We start from the raw sequence: 16,058 nt of genomic DNA, 5'->3' as shown, positions 1-16,058 counted from the left end.
TTTAATTTCCATATTTATGTTTATCTTAAATAAGATTTATCGACCTGGAAATAAGTATTCATTGTTGCTTTTTGTATTTTTAGTTAAAATTCATTCAGTTCAGTTTGTTTTTGGGGTCAACGGTTCCCTCTGAACTATCAATATATTTTATTCATTACATTCGGTTAAAAAATAAAAACAGGAGCTTGTCAGCCTTTTAAAGTCAAAAAGTTAAACTGTTCATGTGGTGGCAGTGAAGCAGTTAAAGGTGTGGAAGTTACATGGAAAGTTTCCCTATGAGCCAACCAATCAGAGCGCAGCATAAACCCACACAGCCAAACGCACACACACACACACACACACACACAGATCTGTGTTTTTGTGAGGCAGAAAAACTTTCTGGCGTTTGGATCCGAGTCGTCTCTCTGACCAGTGAGGACATCATGGTGACCACTGAGACCCACCAGAGCCAGGACCTCCTGGTCCCCCCTCAGAACCAGGACCAGCCGGACCAGCAGGACCAGCAGGAGGACCAGGTTTCTCCCTTGTCTGCACTGGTGGGCTTTGACCCAGAGACCATGAGCCAGGGTCCTGTTAACGCCATCACGGTCCTCACTCTGCTGGACAAGCTGGTCAACATGCTGGACGCAGTGCAGGAGAACCAGAACAAGATGGAGGTGAGTTTTGGACCACACCCTAAGACCAGACCCTCCGTGTGAGAGGACCCGGAACTGAGACCAGTGCAGACACCTGAAGACGTACAGAAGTGTGTAAATGAGTGTAGTGAAGTGTAGTGAAGATGGGTGTAATATAGACATGTGTAGCACATACGTGTGTAGCACAAACGTGTGTAGCACAAACGTGTGTAGCACAAACGTGTGTAGGTGAGATCTGTATAGTACAGACGTTTGTAGCAGAAATGTGTGTAGGACATCCTTGTGTAGTTGAGACGTGCATAGTACCAATGTGTGTAAGTAAGACGTGTAGTTGAGACATGTGTAGTTAGGATGAGTGTAGCTAGAATGTGTATGGTTAGGATGTGTGTAGTTGAGACGTGTGTAGGTAAGACAATATCTGTTGACATGGAAATAGTCTGAAGAATCAATTTGCTGATTTTCTGTGTGACTCGATCTGGTTTTTGTTGATCTGACTGAGGTCTACAGCTCTCTGAGGTTAGCTGATAACTAGATATCACTAAGTATGTGCTAACAGAGAATGATTCATTTAAAACAGACATGGCTTCATAACATTTGCCTCCGGCTGCATTTTCATCTCAAACACAAAGCTTCAGACAAACTGCTTCCTGTTTAGGCTGGTTTGTTCAGTTTGTCATAAGTAAGTGTGGAGCCAACATTATCAGAGGACGCTAGCAAATCCCTAACGAGCACTAGCATCTTTATGCTAGGTGGTCTTGTTAGCAGGCCAAAGACTCTACAATACAATAATTAGCCTTCTGGGTGAGTCATAGAGATCCTAAAGCTTCAGTAATTGGATGGTTGTGTTTCAGGTGCATCAGGTGGAGATGGAGGGCGTGGTCAGAGGAATCCAGGCCGATATGACCAAACTGTCCAAGAGCCACAGTCATACCTCCAACACCGTCAGCAAGCTGCTGGACAAGAGCCGCAAGCTCTCAGTCACCATGAAGGAGGTAAAACACCAGACCTGTGTCCGGTTATCTCTTACAGATGTCTCTAGATATCACGCCGCTCTGCATCAAGCTGCTTGTTCCTCCCTCTCTGAGAGAAAAGCGACATCGCGACTCTTTTCTGTCCTGCTCCTAAATGGTGGAAGGAGCTGTCTGATGACATCAGGACCACAGAGAGCCTTCACACCTTCACACTAAAGACACACATCCTCAGAATACACCTCCACTAATACACTAACAAACTGTAGCACCAACAAATGGTAGACCTTAAATTGTACTTTTAATGACACTTATCTATGACATGTTTTGAAACTGCGTATTTGTTGAAGATTGTACTTTGTTGTTACTTGTTCTTCTGAGTTTGTATCTCTACGGTTAAAAAGCACTTATTGTAAGTCGCTTTGGATAAAAGCGTCAACTAAATGACATGTAATGTACATCTAACCTATCTCTAACCATATGTTCAACCGTTCCTGAAGGTCCGTGATAAGATGGAGCGTCAGGGTGTACAGGTGAAGAAGCTGGAGATGAACCACCATCACCTGATTAGCAGGAACAACTTCAAAGTTCTCATCTTCCAGGTGAGAGTGATGAATAAGCTATTCTCAAACAGTAGTTTTCCAAAAATAAGTTGACAAAAATGATGTTTCACGACAGATCTTATTGCTTTCCATATGCATTATGGTCTACACAGACAGTAGGGTTCTTGACGTACGGTAATGCTCTCCACACAAAGTATGGTTTTCCTGAATAGAGTAAGGTTCTCTTCAGACACTATATGGTTCTTCACATATACTAAGTTCCTCCACAGACAGCATGGCTCTCCGTTGCACTCTTTCCATCGTGGGTGAGGGATACCTCCTGTCCTTCTCCCTGAGGTTTCTTCTTTCTTTTCTCCCTTTTTAAAGTTTTTTTTTTTCATTATAAGAGTACAGACTGTACAGCTCCCTGCGACAGATTTTGGCCCATGCAAAAAAAATGCATTGAATTAACTAAGGTTCTCCATGGACATTGTTTTTCTCCAAAGCATGTAACATTATCTGCAGAAAGTATTGTTCTCCTGATATAACAAGGTTCTCCACTGATGGTATGGTTTTTAGACACTGTAAGGTTCTCCACGTATATTAAGGTTCTCCACAGACAGCATGGTTCTCCATGGATAGTAAGGTTCACCAGCTCCCTTTTGTTCTATTTTTCATTTTCAATCCGTGCCCTTATTTGGTCGTCCGCTGCAGAAGGAACTGAACTGCAGAGACAGAGGTCTGAGCGAGCGTTTTGGCTCTGGCTCTCACTTCAACTAAGTGAGTTATACAGAGGACGGTGACTCAACGTGTGGTATACGATATTATAGGTAACTAAAGGTAACAACTGTACATGGTGGTCCTCTAACGCACCGGTGATCCTTGCAGAATCAGTGTGTTACTCTTTTGGTTTTATTTCATCAACACTAAACATTCCTGTTCTCCCTAAAATAGCCAGCATTCCTCTCTGTATGTGTGACATGGCCCAGTGGGTGTGGTCTTCTGTCGACCCCTTAACCCTTTCAGCTCTTCCCTTTCCTTCAACTTCCTATTGGTTTCTTTTTCCTTTTTGATTTAAACTATAATGGATGTTCAACTATTGGCTCCCTACCTTTTATGCATTAGGGCCTAGTGACCCCGCCACATGGCCCCAGGTGAAGCCTTCACATTCTCCAGGACATTGAATATCTTCTTTGCTTCTCCAGGAGGAGAACGAGATCCCTTCCAGTGTTTTTGTGAAGGATCCTCCCCCGTTCCCTCGTGACGACATTTTGGAAGAAGGCGATGAATCAATGATGGGTGTCACCGACGGAAACCTTTCCCAAGAAGGTGGACTTCACACCATCGACCTATCGTCAGACGAGGACGTAGGGCTGGAGGCAGAGCAAGAGGAGGAGGAGATGTGGCCTCATGATCTGGAGAACATGGAAAAGTCCAGAGCAGAGAAACTGAAGCATTCCAGTCTTAAGAAGGTGAGAGCCACAGACCAGCAGACATGCAGGCAGTCAGGATAGACAGGTGTAATTGATTTTCTCTCTGCAGGTGGACAGTCTGAAGAAGGCGTTCTCCAGGCAGAACATTGAGAAGAAAATGACAAAGATCGGAACAAAGATTGTTTCTCAAGAACAACGAGAGAAGATTAAGAAGAAAACCTCCAGTCTGAAGGTTTCCCCTCTGACCTTCAACATCAGGAAGGTAGTCATGATGTGTTTCCTGTTGTTCTCCGTGAATCAGAATGTTATCAAGACCCTTAGCAGATTCCAACAGGTCCTCCTCAGACTTCCTCTAACTTTACTTTACGGTTTGCCCAAGGTTCATCTGACATTCTTCTAGGTTGCCCAAAGGTTCCTCTTATATTCCTACATGGTTCCCCTAAGATGATTCTAAAATGTATCTTTGCTTCCCCCAAAGTTCCTCTAACATTACTCCATGGTTCTACCAAGCTTCATCAAATATCCCTCTATGGTTTCCCCAAAGTTCACCTCACCATTTTCAAAAGTAGCCAAAGTTTGCTGGATTAATCTTCCGAGTTTGAATCCAGGTCTCCTAAAGGTCATCACAGCTGGTTAACTAAACATTTTCCTTAGAGCTACAGAAAGTTGTCTTAAAGATGGGGTTACCCAGTTTGTTTCACTTCTTGTGACCTGTGAGTTTCTGTGTCTTCAGCCCCGGAACAGCTCCGACTTTCAACCCCCCGATGACAGTCCCCAGGTCGAGGACTCCGTGATCGTGGAGGCAGACACTGAGCTATCTCCATTGGGCACTACCGACCCAGAAGTGTCATTCAGTGAGGTCCACGCCCAGCTTGCTCCAGACGAGCCTGTGGTGAAGGAAGACGAGGAGAATGAGGAAGAGCTGGAGGAAAACAGGGAGAAGCAGGAGGACCAAGAGGAGATGGCTGAGGAGAAGGACGAGGAGCAAGAGGAGAAGGGGAAGGGAGGTGTGGAGGTGGATCTGTCAGTGGTTTCAGAGGGAGTGATTTAGGAGTATGCTTTGTGCTCCATGCTGCCTCAGCAAGAGAAGGAAGAAACGTGAATATCTGATTGTTAAACAGTTCAACATTTAGTGAAGACCTTCAGATCAATAGTTTAAAATGAGTCACTTCAACATGTTCAGCCTGGTCACAAGACTTTAATTCATGTGACCAGTTTACTTAATAGTAAAGACTAAATGTAGCTAGCTTAGCATTAAGACAGAGTAGCTAGTTTAGCATAAAGACTGGAAATAGAGAAAGAAAAGTTCAGTAAATGTTGAACTGTGCCTTTAAAATCGTATTAATGGGACTACATTTTAACTCTTGATTTCTACATTTAGGTTTAGAATGAAGTCAGAGAATTTTTAACATTTTATTCTTCAACTGATTTGAATACATATTTGTATAAAAATAGTTGTATAATGTATTACTTGTATAAAACACCCAGACTAACAATCACTCATCCATATAGTCATCTTACACATATTAGCACACAGAAGGGCCTTTGACTGATGTCCCTCTGTTCTTTGACATGTAATGTTATTCTTGCTTCGAGGTTCCTCTAAGGTTCTACTGAGATTTCCTCCAAATTCATCAAAACGTTGCCCAAAATCTCATAATAGATTTCCTTTTCATTCAAAGTACCTCCGACATTCTGCTGTGGGTTCAAATAAAGGTTGTGGTTTGTGTTCTTGCAAGGTTCACCTGAGATCCCCTCAGGCTCCTACGAGGTTCCTCAAACATTCCTCATGGGTTTCCTTCAGAGTTTCCTTCAAGGTTCCCAAAAACATTTAACACTAACGTTCCCCAGTGTTCTGCTGAATATGGATTGAACCATTTGACACAATTTAATTATTGACCAGATACATTGTGTAAGGGGAGGGTTAGATACTCAGTATGTATACATCAGTTTTTAAGTCTTAGTTGTTATATATATAAACTTTGCGGCCAAAAACCTTTTCTCTTTCAATCATACAACAGTATTGAGAAGTGCCTGAATTTTTATAATCAATAAAATCTGCGTAACCACTGTTCCTGTTTCCTGGGACTCAACTTGTTTTAATGAACATGTGGATGGTGGTTCCATCTGATGCTGGTTGTCCCTGCAGTGGTCCTGACGTACACCTGCTCTCCTCTTGTCTGAGTGTGTGCCCCCTTACGGAGTCTAGATGACCTCCTGATGCTTATAGGCCTCCTCCTGGTCTTCTTTAACAGGGTCTAAATCCTGGTCCCAGTTGTTTCCCTGATCCAGTCGCCGTTCTTTCTGAGGATAATACAAACTCAGCAGGACAACAATGTGAAAAAGAACAATGCAGAGACTAGTTCTTATTAATAGTGAAATGATCACCAACCAATCAACAAAATTGATCGTTAAATTTGACAGCCGTTATGGCGTTTCCATACTTTTTATGTCACAAGACTTCTTTGAAAGCCCCTGATTACTAATAAATACTTCTATCAATACTTGATATTTGTTTATTGGTGCTCTGAGAGTCCCTTAATAGTTTGATTATTATATTAAACCAATACAAAATGAATAGTCTTCATATTTATTATTTTATCTTCACACGTTTCATTATAAGTTCCATTAAATATATACAGTAACTATTGTGAATGACATGGTTAGTTTTGATCCCCCCTTCACGACTTCTTGATGAGCTTGCTGATGGACATGAAGGCCTGCAGGAGGCCGAGGCCCTTCAGTGCGCTGCAGGCCTGAATCTCCCAAAGACGGTCGTCATAACTCTGGAGATCCAGCTGATTGGAGATCTGAGGGGAATCATTTAAAGATGAACTGGTTTGTCCCGAGATGAACTCTGTCTTCTTTGTGTGCGCCTACCTCTCGGATGGTCATAGAATCTGCGAGGTCCTTCTTGTTGGCCAGAACCATTAGAGGAACTCCTTGTAGCTTCCCCTCATTGAGGACCCTCTTTAAGACCTTCTGGGCCTCTGGTAGTCGGGCCGGATCACTGCTGTCCACCACAAACACCAGAGCCTTACAGTCGTCCAGGTAGTATCTGAGGACAGCGGGGGGGTTGGTGGTGGGTGGCTTGGTTGGTTTGTTTATTTGTTTGTTTGTTTGTTTACCTCCAGTTGGCTCTCATGCTCTTCTGTCCTCCAACGTCCCAAACAGTCAGAGAGGTCTTCTTGTCCAACTCCAGAGATCCAACGTTGAATCCAACGGTTGGAGACGTTTCCACAACCTGAAAGGAAACAGACGATCTCATTCACACCTGGACGTGATGATATCTGCACCTGGACGTGATGATATCTGCACCTGGATAGTGTGGTGGAAGATTTCCACAGACAACCGTAAAATAAGAAGATAGGCTCTGAATCAAATATGTTTCTCTCCATTTATTTCCTTGTAAGGGAAAAAAGTGCTACGTGCTCAGTACACAGAGCAGTTCTTTTACCTCAGTCCAGTTACAGGTGGCATCAACAGAAACACATTCAATTTTAATTCAAATCAATTAATTTTATTTTGTTTTGCCCAAAATCGCAAACTACAAATTTGCCTAAAAGAGCTTTACAGGGAGAGAGAGCACAAATACTTTAGGAAAGGCTAATGTTGGTTTATGATGACAGTAATGGTAATACGATTATTATTTAAAATAATAATGGCGATGATAGCAGTAGCAGGAGGCAGGAAAGAGGTCCAGATTGAACCATAATCCATGGAAAACTGAGGCCAAAAAGCACAAACCACAAACCAACAAGTTACTCTACAGCCACACTTTAGCTCAATACTTTGCCATAGTCACACAATCCTAGCACTTTTGAACATGTGAAGGGTTACATGTATTTTCCCATTACAATGCTACATCAACACCTGTTGACGAAGAAGCGGTTTACCTTCACAATCGGCAGTTTCTGTCACGTATGGGTCGGAGGGAGGACTACCGAAAAGTGGTCTTTGATATTACCAAACAGAACCGCCATGCACCAACCTGAAGCATGGAACATGATACAATGACGCAACACCAGACAAGCGACTGACAGGGTTAAATACACAGGGGGGTGCAGGTGATTGGACACAGGTGGAAACAATCAATGAAGAAGACAGGACCAGGCAGGAAGTGAAGTTACCCAGGAACACAAGAGACATGAAACTACAAAATAAAACAAGGCAAGAACCCAAACCGTGACCGTTTAGTTTTACAACATGATGAATATTAGTGAACAGTAAATGGCGCATCTGTGACGCTACTCGCGTCACATTGACTTGTCATAAACAAAGTAAGCGGATTTCAAGGTTTCACTAAGTTTAGCCGCTACCAAGACACCTCGTTAGCGATGTTAGCAGCTGGTTTTAACACGCTTGGACATTGATGCTACTATTAAGTGCATTTGCTTCTTTGTAATGTTATTGTGATGCTACAGAGCTGCCGACTGAGTGACATTTTGTGGGGGGTGAACGCTACGTGCAGCGATCAGCGTCACAGATCCACCATTTAACATCGGCGAGGCAGGAGATGAAGCAGCGTGGATTGTTTTATGAGCGTGAGACATTGGATGTGTGTGTGTGAAACCTGCAGAAGGGTGTGTGTCACACGGGGAAACTGTGAGAGATGCAGCCTGTAGCTGTTTGTTGGCTTCACAAAAACTTTCCTAACAGTCAAACATCAAGTGCAACACGAGACCAAGCAGACGTCCTCTTTTACACGGACATTCCCTCTATTTGAGACCAAAAAAATGCGTAAAATAATAAATACTTTGTACCTGAAGTATTTCCAGATCTCACGTCTGGCATCTTTTGTTTCAACAAGCCGATGGTGGTCAACAGCTCCTGCTCATGAGGACATGTCTCCCTGAGATGACTCTGTGAGTGACAGCTGTCTGTTGAGAGCTGGTAGCCCCGCCCACCCAGTCAATGCGTGCAGCACTGAGTGCACTCAGGGTGCTGCTTTTATAATAAAGTACCGGTACTAAAAATATTCAAAACCGTACCGTTTGCAACGTAAGGGCACCGCGGTACCTTTCTAGTAGCGGTACACCGTGCAACGTTATTAACAACCGGTACAAAGTCGCTCTGTCCTCTATGGTTGATGAGAAGGAAAAGCAATGGTGGAAAGTTGAGCTGTTTTCAGGGTGATATGCCACGCCCCCTCTTCATCGCGTATAGTACAATTCACACAAATTGACTAGCAATGGTCCCTTAAAGTCTGCATAGCATTTTGAGCGTTTGGTTTGAACGTAGCTTAATCACCCACAACATTTACTGGCTGGACAAACCTGTACTCACCTGTCCTGTCAGCAGTCTGGCCCAGAGAGTTGACTTCCCCGCCGAATCCAAACCTATCAGTACCACCTGAAATCACAAACACGCCTGTTATTGTTCACATTCCTGATCATTAACATGCGATCATTGCGACAGGTGGGTTCACCTGAGGATAGACAGAGCTGTCAGTCTGACCCATCACTCTTCTTTCTTCGTCTGCTGATGTCGACCATAAAGAGTCGGACTGAAGCTCAAATCTTTCAGGTGTGTTCATGTTCAGTGAAGCTGTCAGCCAATTGGAGAGCAGCGGCCAATGAGAGCAGGTCACGTGACCGCAATACGGGTCTGACCGCATTTCTGTACTCAGGCAGGTTGGATGGGTCTTCAACACAAAAGAGAAGAAATAACACTGCAGTCACAATTCAATGAACTTTGCCTTGTTGAAATGTGCTATACAAACAAAAATGGCCTTAAACACTATTAATACAACCACGTAAACACCCAAACACGTATGTATGTATTATGACACACACACACACACACACATACAGCCGGTAAAATACGTATTTCGTCACCATTTTTCTCAGTAAATATATTTCCAAAAGAGCTATTGACATAAAATGTTCACAATTAAAATACTTGGGTAACAACCCAAGTAATACAAAAACAAACAATCTTGTTCAATAGTAAAGACACAACAATGCTAATAGAACTTAAGAAGATGCATTTCTTTATCCCCTCCTCATTCTCCTCCTCCTTCAGACACAGCGTTGAGGGGGAGGAGGAGGAGGAGTTGAGGCCGGTGAGGAGGAGTCTATCCCCGGGTATAAAGTTAGCCTCTTCCCCCCTCCTCCCTCCTTCTCGTGCTCCTCCGGCGACTCCTTCGTACCTCCTCACGGACCTGTCATCATGGGCTTCGGTGATCTGAAATCCGCCTCCGGAATCAAAGTGCTGAACGACTTCTTGTCGGAGCGCAGCTACATCGAGGGGTCAGTACCCGGTAGAACTCTGCTAGAACCTCGGCTAAAGACAAAATAACGTCCGCAGGCAGCACCGAGCAGCTGCAGCTCGGCCGCCATCTTGGCTCTGGTTAGCACCTAATGCTAGCATTAGCATGCTGCTGACGGCCCGTTATTAACTAACTAATTTAACTCACTAGAGGGATGCGTTTAATGTCCGTCGGCACGGCCGAAGTAGAGTGAACGGACGACCGGAAGGTGCCGGTCCAGTTCGACTTCATTTATAGTGAAGAAGTAGTTAGCTGCATTGTTAGCATAGAGCCACATGGCTCTAAAGAGCTAACTAAACGTGTAACATGCAGTATCTTTACTGCACGTTGGTTCAACGACGAAACGACTAATCATTTAGATCAACTTGATAACTTAGGCATTAGTAATGATTGATCACACTAAAGACATGTTATACGCAGCTGTTTGACACGTGCGTTCATAAAATGACTGGAAATCATCTAACGCGTCAACTATTTCCAGTATGCTAACCGTTACTAGCATGGTGACCTCCTCACTTAGAGGTAAGGTCACATTGCTGCACAGGTTAACCTTTGAATCCAGGTAACCATGGTGAGGGTACCAGCAAGACCCCTTTGTCTGAACTAGTTTGTACTCTGAGCTTCCTTTTTGTATATTAATCTCAACCAATAATGTAACCGTACCTGTCCTTGTCCTCAGGTATGTACCCTCTCAGGCTGATGTGGCCGTCTTCGAGTCGATCTCGGCTCCGCCCACGGCCGACCTGTGCCACGCCCTGCGCTGGTACAACCACATCAAGTCTTACAACAACCAGAAGAGCAGGTGAGCATGGCGTCTTTGACAGGTGTGTGTGTCCGCACAGGTGGGTCGGACATCGTCAGTGACTTCGCCTCCTCTTGGCAGTCTCCCAGGTGTGAAAAAGCCTCTGGGTCAGTACGGCCCAGCTGGTGTTGCCGACACCACCTCTGGTGGCGGCGACGATGACGACGACATTGACCTTTTCGGCTCTGACGACGAGGTGAGCTCAATGTGATGTCACGGATGACCATCAACTGATGATGAGCTTTTGTCAAAGTTTAAACGGTCCTGCTGTTTGGTCTCAGGAGGATGCGGAAACAACCCGACTGAAGGAGGAACGTCTAGCAGAATACGCTGCAAGGAAGTCAAAAAGTAAGTCACCCACAGAGTATTGATCTTCTCTACTGCTATGCCTGGACTCTTTATGATGATCAACCAATCACCATCTTTCGGCTGACAGCCTGATGTACACCTTGTTTACCTGAGAGTCTCCTGGCTCCTGTGATGCCAGGTTCAGACTAGTTTCCGTGACTAACTGACAACCTCCCCCCTCCAGAGCCCACTCTCATCGCCAAATCTTCAATCCTATTGGACGTGAAGCCGTGGGACGACGAGACGGACATGTCCAAGCTAGAGGAGTGTGTCCGCAGTGTTCAGATGGACGGGCTCATCTGGGGGCAGTGTAAGAATACCAAGTCACTTAAGTTTTTGATTGCTTGAAGCACCCTTGATGATGATCAAACTCACCATCTTTCAACTGAATGCGTGATGTCACTACCTGGTCTGAAAATGCTGCAATCAAAGCGCATGTTATTGATCATGGCTGATGATTACCGTTCACTAAAATCACTCTTGTCCTGCAGCAAAACTCGTCCCTGTTGGCTACGGAATCAAGAAGCTGCAGATCGGATGTGTGGTGGAAGATGACAAGGTAAGACCACTCCCCTGAGCCCCAGCCCCTGCATTCACTTCCTGTTTTGTTTACCTGTGTTTTTCCTGTATCAGGTGGGCACAGACCTCCTGGAGGAACACATCTTGGCATTTGAGGACTTTGTTCAGTCAATGGACGTCGCCGCTTTCAACAAGATCTGAAAAATGCGTTAATAAAGCACTTGAATGCAAAACTGACTTGTCTTTTATTTAATTGGGAAAAGCCTAAATGGCGTCAGTTATGTCATATTAAAGAACATACCTGTTAACCCATCAAAACTCATCTGTACATAATATTTACGGTTTACAAATATGAATAAACTCTGTATTGTTCAATGCACGTGATAAATACACTAATTTTCTTGGCCGCTTGGCGGCAGCAACGTTCAGCCAGAATCTGCCTTTAATGACGCAGAAGAAGAAACTCACCGGAAACTGCAGCGCGCCTCGGATGGTCAGTTACGTTACATTACGGTAAACTGCTACAGGTGAACTTGATCGAGTATCAATAGTTGATTATTTGATCGAACCACCCAATGAGTCATTGGGACACGCGTGCGTACAGCTAGCTGCCCGCTAACCGGAACACGTCACCATGGTTTCAGCAGCTAGCTCCTCTCAGGCAGCCAATGAGAAACATGGTTCGCTTCTCAGCGGAATTTATTATTTTGAGTTTGTCCTGGTTCTGTTCAATAAATACGAGAAAGTCCAGTGTGACTTCTTTATCACTTTAACCTAATCCGGCTATGAACGTGCTCACACGTGTGTGAGACTTTAATAACGGAACACCTGAATATAAATAGGTGGATGGGTACATTTAGCTGCTGTCATGACTCAGTCATCACAGTAAATCTAGTATTTCAATCGGCTCCAAAATGTGCATTACGTTTTGGTCCAGCAGGTACCGAAGACAATATGGCTGTGGTGTATAAATATACATAGTGTGTGTATATGTACACACATTCCTAGGTATATTTAGCAGGCTCATGGACTCTGCAGCTGGAACTCTCACTCGGTTACCCTTGGTTACAGCATGGAGCGCTCTTATTGGCTGGATGACCCACTGAATGCACTGCCTCCAGGTATGAGGTTCTTATATCATTAACATATTGTTAACATTATTTATGCTGAAGTCATTTTATATGAATGTGTTCCAGATTACCAGTCCGCGGGATGTCAGAACGTGGTGAAGGTAAACAATTAAACACAGTGATGTGTGTAATGTTTATTTCACAACACTGTGTTTGTGTGCGCCCGTCAGGTGACCACAAGAAGGAGTCCACCGGCAGGTGAGTCTACCTGTTGATTAATCAGTACTTAGGTCTAAAATACTGGCATGTTCTATTTGCCCTGCAGTTAAGAGTGTCAAAGATGAATGTAACATTTTAACTACTACTTAACTATTTATAATGTGGATTTTAATAAACATAACAGATGACCAACCTGTGTTAGATAGACAGCCGATCTCTCAACAGGTGAGTTATGGGGCCTGTGTAGACAGGTGAACTCTCTAGACAATATGTTTGAATTAAAGTAGGTGCAACTACATTTGGGTTTAGAGAATCTTACAGGTGTGCGACACACACTCGTTACTATGGTTACTACATTAGTCCCTGTCTGACAGGATAAGTGGGGAGTGTCAGCCAGGTCCGTCCAGGTGTGAGCCGAGCAGACAGGGTTACTGTGGATACTGCAGAGTCCTCTACAACAACCTGAACCAGGTGCACCTCACACAGACGTCATGTGTTCACCTGCTGTCATGTGACCAGAGCAGTTCCATCATAATTAATAACATCGTAACTTCTTCTCTCAGCACCTGTCCAGTTTCAGACACCTGGATTCTGTCCGTGCATCGTCCCGAGGCTCCAGTACCGTCTCCTCTTCCATCAGCAGCACAACCAAACTAAGTCTGCTGGAGCGCTTCCTGCAGGATGTGCTGCAGCACCACCCGCACCGCTACAACGACCCCAGGTAACTAAAACAAGCACACCCGCACCGCTACAACGACCCCAGGTAACTAAAACAAGCACACCCGCACCGCTACAACGACCCCAGGTAACTAAAACAAGCACACCCGCACCGCTACAACGACCTCAGGTAACTAAAACAAGCACACCCGCACCGCTACAACGACTCCAGGTAACTAAAACAAGCACACCCGCACCGCTACAACGACCGCAGGTAACTAAAACAAGCACACCCGCACCGCTACAAAACTAGAGGTGACTAGAACAGATATTTTTGTCTCACGTTTAAATCTTAATTGTTTTATGTTCGGATTTGTTTCTCCAACAGGCCATCTCATGCTGACCTCCCACCAGTCTGCCCCCCCTCAGAACTTCATGAAATCCGTTTCTGTGACGACGATGACAGGCAGTCGCTGGAGACCCGTGAACTTCTTCCCAGCTCTGACAACGCCGCCTACCAACCGGTCAGTCAGAAGGAAGACAACCGCACACAGAGCCAATTAGGAGAGGGATTTACAGGGTTTGGGAGTCAGGCGGAGCTGTCTGGACCAATCAGAGAGCAGGAAGACGGAGACATCCTCACCACCTGGAACATGCTGTCGACTCGATTACAGACCCCGTCACCTGTTCACAGGAAGGCCCACAGGAAGACAAACAGGAGGAAAACCAGCGCCACCACCTCAGCACCGCGTCCAGAACCTGGTCCTAGTGTAGACCCTGGTTCCCGGTCCTCCTTCACCTGGCAGAGGGAGAGAAGCCACAGCGAGTGTCTGGATCAGACCATGGAGGAGGTTTTGGTTGAACGTCAGGTGATCCAGGCGTGTTGCCATGGTGTCGGTTCTATTCCCTACCAGCAGGAGAAGACACACAGCTTCCAGTTCAGCCTTCCCGTCTCCATGGAAACACAAAGTGAGGACTGGGACACACCTGTGCAGGTAGCCATGTCCCAGCCAGAGGAGGTTTGAGTGGTTGAGGCTCCATTGTGAGAGATTTTATGGTTTTCTGCTTTCACAGAGAGGACCAAAACCCAAGGACAGCCCCGCGTGGGGGCGGGACCTGAGCCGTCTGATGGACACGCAGGTGGCCTTGGAGGACACGGTTTACTCCTGCCAGCTACATTCAGCCCTCCACAGTGAGCAGCGGTCAAGCGGCAGGGCCCAAATGGACCAGGGCTTCTGGAGTTTACCAATAGAGGAGGTCTTACCGGCTCCGGAACATATCCCAGAATCCTTCAGGGGGAAAACCTGGACCCAGATTGAACAGGAGGACGAGGGAAAAGTTGACAAGCTGGTCCGACAGTTCAGACGGGGGAAATTCATCTGCTACTTTGACACCGAGTCCCTGGCCATGTATATTAAAGACTGACCTATTTTGGATTCATCATCACCTGTGTTTTATAACTGTACTCTTGTATATACACACCTTTTCTTTTTCAACGCTTAAAGGTACGGGAGGAGGAGCCAAAATAAGGAGGCGGAGCCAGAGCCAGCCAATAGTATCCTGCCGTTATTAGACTGCAATGACAATGCCTCACCATACGTTAGGAGGAGAAAGGGGCGGGCCTTCAGAGTAGCGTCCAGGTGTCAGGTGAGAGCGACACAAACAGTTCATCAATCAGTTGTAAGTTAAATTCTTCATCACCTGCATTTTTACCTTCAGGTTGTCAAAGTCAGTCACAGCACACAGACGATACGATTAGTCGTCCCAACCCTCCCTCAAACAACTTCGGAGACCCTGGCCCCCAGCGTCCCTACAGCCAATCAGGAAGCAGTCGAGAGGACTCCCGAGGGGCAGACATGGCGCTGCCTGCCGCCATCGTACTTGGGTATCGTCACACCTCTGCAGCCTCGCACCTCTCTGGTCTACCTGCTGTGCTCCCCCTCAGGCTCCACCCCCTCCTACACACCTGCAACAGGCTGTGCCCTAAAACGATGTAGGAAGAAAAGGCGTCCATTAGACACTCGGGGGTTAAAGGTCAAATACAAACAGCTTCCTGTCAGGTTGTACAACCCCACCAGCAACCGCATCCTGAAAAACCACCCGAAAGGCTTTGTTCCCTACACCCCCCCTCCGCCGTGTGCCCGTCAGCTTTTCACAAGTCTTAGTCCAGACCTGAACTCCAAAAGACCGCTGGGGCGGGGGGGCATAGGTTCCTTAAGAATTAAAGGTCAGAGGTCATTCAACAAGCTCTTCAGCCAAGGCAAAGGTTCGCTCAGTAAGGACACAGTCAGGAGGCGGGGGAGGACAGCTCAAGCCCCGCCCCCTTTTCCTCACAGCAGGGGTGGGAGGAGGGACAGGACACGCCCCTCCTCCATCAAGAGGAGAACCAGCGAAAAAGCCCACCCTCACAGCCCAGGAGAGCAGGACCCGGCAGTGAAGCCCCTTGTTTAACCTGCAGGGACGGCTCGGTCACATGGTCACATGTCAGCTGTCAGGTGGTTTGTTACCTCTTCAGGCCGCAGGTGCTACGATCCATCCTGATGCAAAGAATGAAATCATCTCATCTATATAAAAATGTCATTTTGTGTTTGTGT

The 16,058-nt window shown here is 45.7% G+C and overlaps 4 protein-coding genes across 10 annotated transcripts; 3 read left to right on the top strand and 1 right to left on the bottom strand.

The window, feature by feature from the left end:
- The first annotated feature begins 319 nt into the window (after positions 1–319).
- LOC119215377 (caveolae-associated protein 2) lies at positions 320–5,650 on the top strand. The gene is made up of 6 exons (XM_037467496.2): positions 320–656; positions 1,487–1,627; positions 2,104–2,205; positions 3,351–3,617; positions 3,688–3,840; positions 4,312–5,650. Exons 1-6 carry the CDS (start codon positions 423–425, stop codon positions 4,627–4,629), a joined length of 1,215 nt encoding a protein of 404 aa, XP_037323393.1. The 5' UTR covers positions 320–422; the 3' UTR covers positions 4,630–5,650.
- A 504-nt stretch (positions 5,651–6,154) lies between these two features.
- Positions 6,155–9,218, bottom strand: arl11 (ADP-ribosylation factor-like 11). Its single transcript, XM_037467536.2, has 5 exons — positions 9,007–9,218; positions 8,865–8,930; positions 6,707–6,822; positions 6,459–6,636; positions 6,155–6,388 (listed from the first exon to the last, which is right to left on the bottom strand). Exons 1-5 carry the CDS (start codon positions 9,193–9,195, stop codon positions 6,260–6,262), a joined length of 678 nt encoding a protein of 225 aa, XP_037323433.1. The 5' UTR covers positions 9,196–9,218; the 3' UTR covers positions 6,155–6,259.
- A 452-nt stretch (positions 9,219–9,670) lies between these two features.
- Positions 9,671–11,755, top strand: eef1b2 (eukaryotic translation elongation factor 1 beta 2). The gene is made up of 7 exons (XM_037466038.2): positions 9,671–9,829; positions 10,529–10,651; positions 10,733–10,847; positions 10,933–10,999; positions 11,184–11,309; positions 11,491–11,558; positions 11,633–11,755. Exons 1-7 carry the CDS (start codon positions 9,750–9,752, stop codon positions 11,717–11,719), a joined length of 666 nt encoding a protein of 221 aa, XP_037321935.2. The 5' UTR covers positions 9,671–9,749; the 3' UTR covers positions 11,720–11,755.
- A 184-nt stretch (positions 11,756–11,939) lies between these two features.
- On the top strand, positions 11,940–16,053 carry zdbf2 (zinc finger, DBF-type containing 2). 7 transcript variants are annotated; one of them, XM_037466025.2, is made up of 10 exons: positions 11,940–12,011; positions 12,590–12,639; positions 12,715–12,749; positions 12,819–12,846; positions 13,182–13,278; positions 13,371–13,528; positions 13,853–14,459; positions 14,539–14,873; positions 14,970–15,111; positions 15,184–16,053. In XM_037466025.2, exons 3-10 carry the CDS (start codon positions 12,731–12,733, stop codon positions 15,913–15,915), a joined length of 2,118 nt encoding a protein of 705 aa, XP_037321922.2. In that variant the 5' UTR covers positions 11,940–12,011; positions 12,590–12,639; positions 12,715–12,730; the 3' UTR covers positions 15,916–16,053. The 7 variants fall into 7 exon arrangements, with proteins under 7 accessions (XP_037321922.2, XP_037321885.2, XP_037321903.2 ...); XM_062561470.1 differs by having other exon boundaries at positions 11,974–12,031; XM_037465988.2 differs by having other exon boundaries at positions 12,715–12,846.
- The last annotated feature ends 5 nt before the right edge of the window (positions 16,054–16,058 follow it).

This window comes from Pungitius pungitius, chromosome 3 (genome assembly GCF_949316345.1).
Source record: "Pungitius pungitius chromosome 3, fPunPun2.1, whole genome shotgun sequence".
NCBI lineage: Eukaryota > Metazoa > Chordata > Actinopteri > Perciformes > Gasterosteidae > Pungitius > Pungitius pungitius.
Note: the sequence above shows the minus strand (reverse complement) of the source record. Positions and strands in the feature narration are given on the sequence as shown.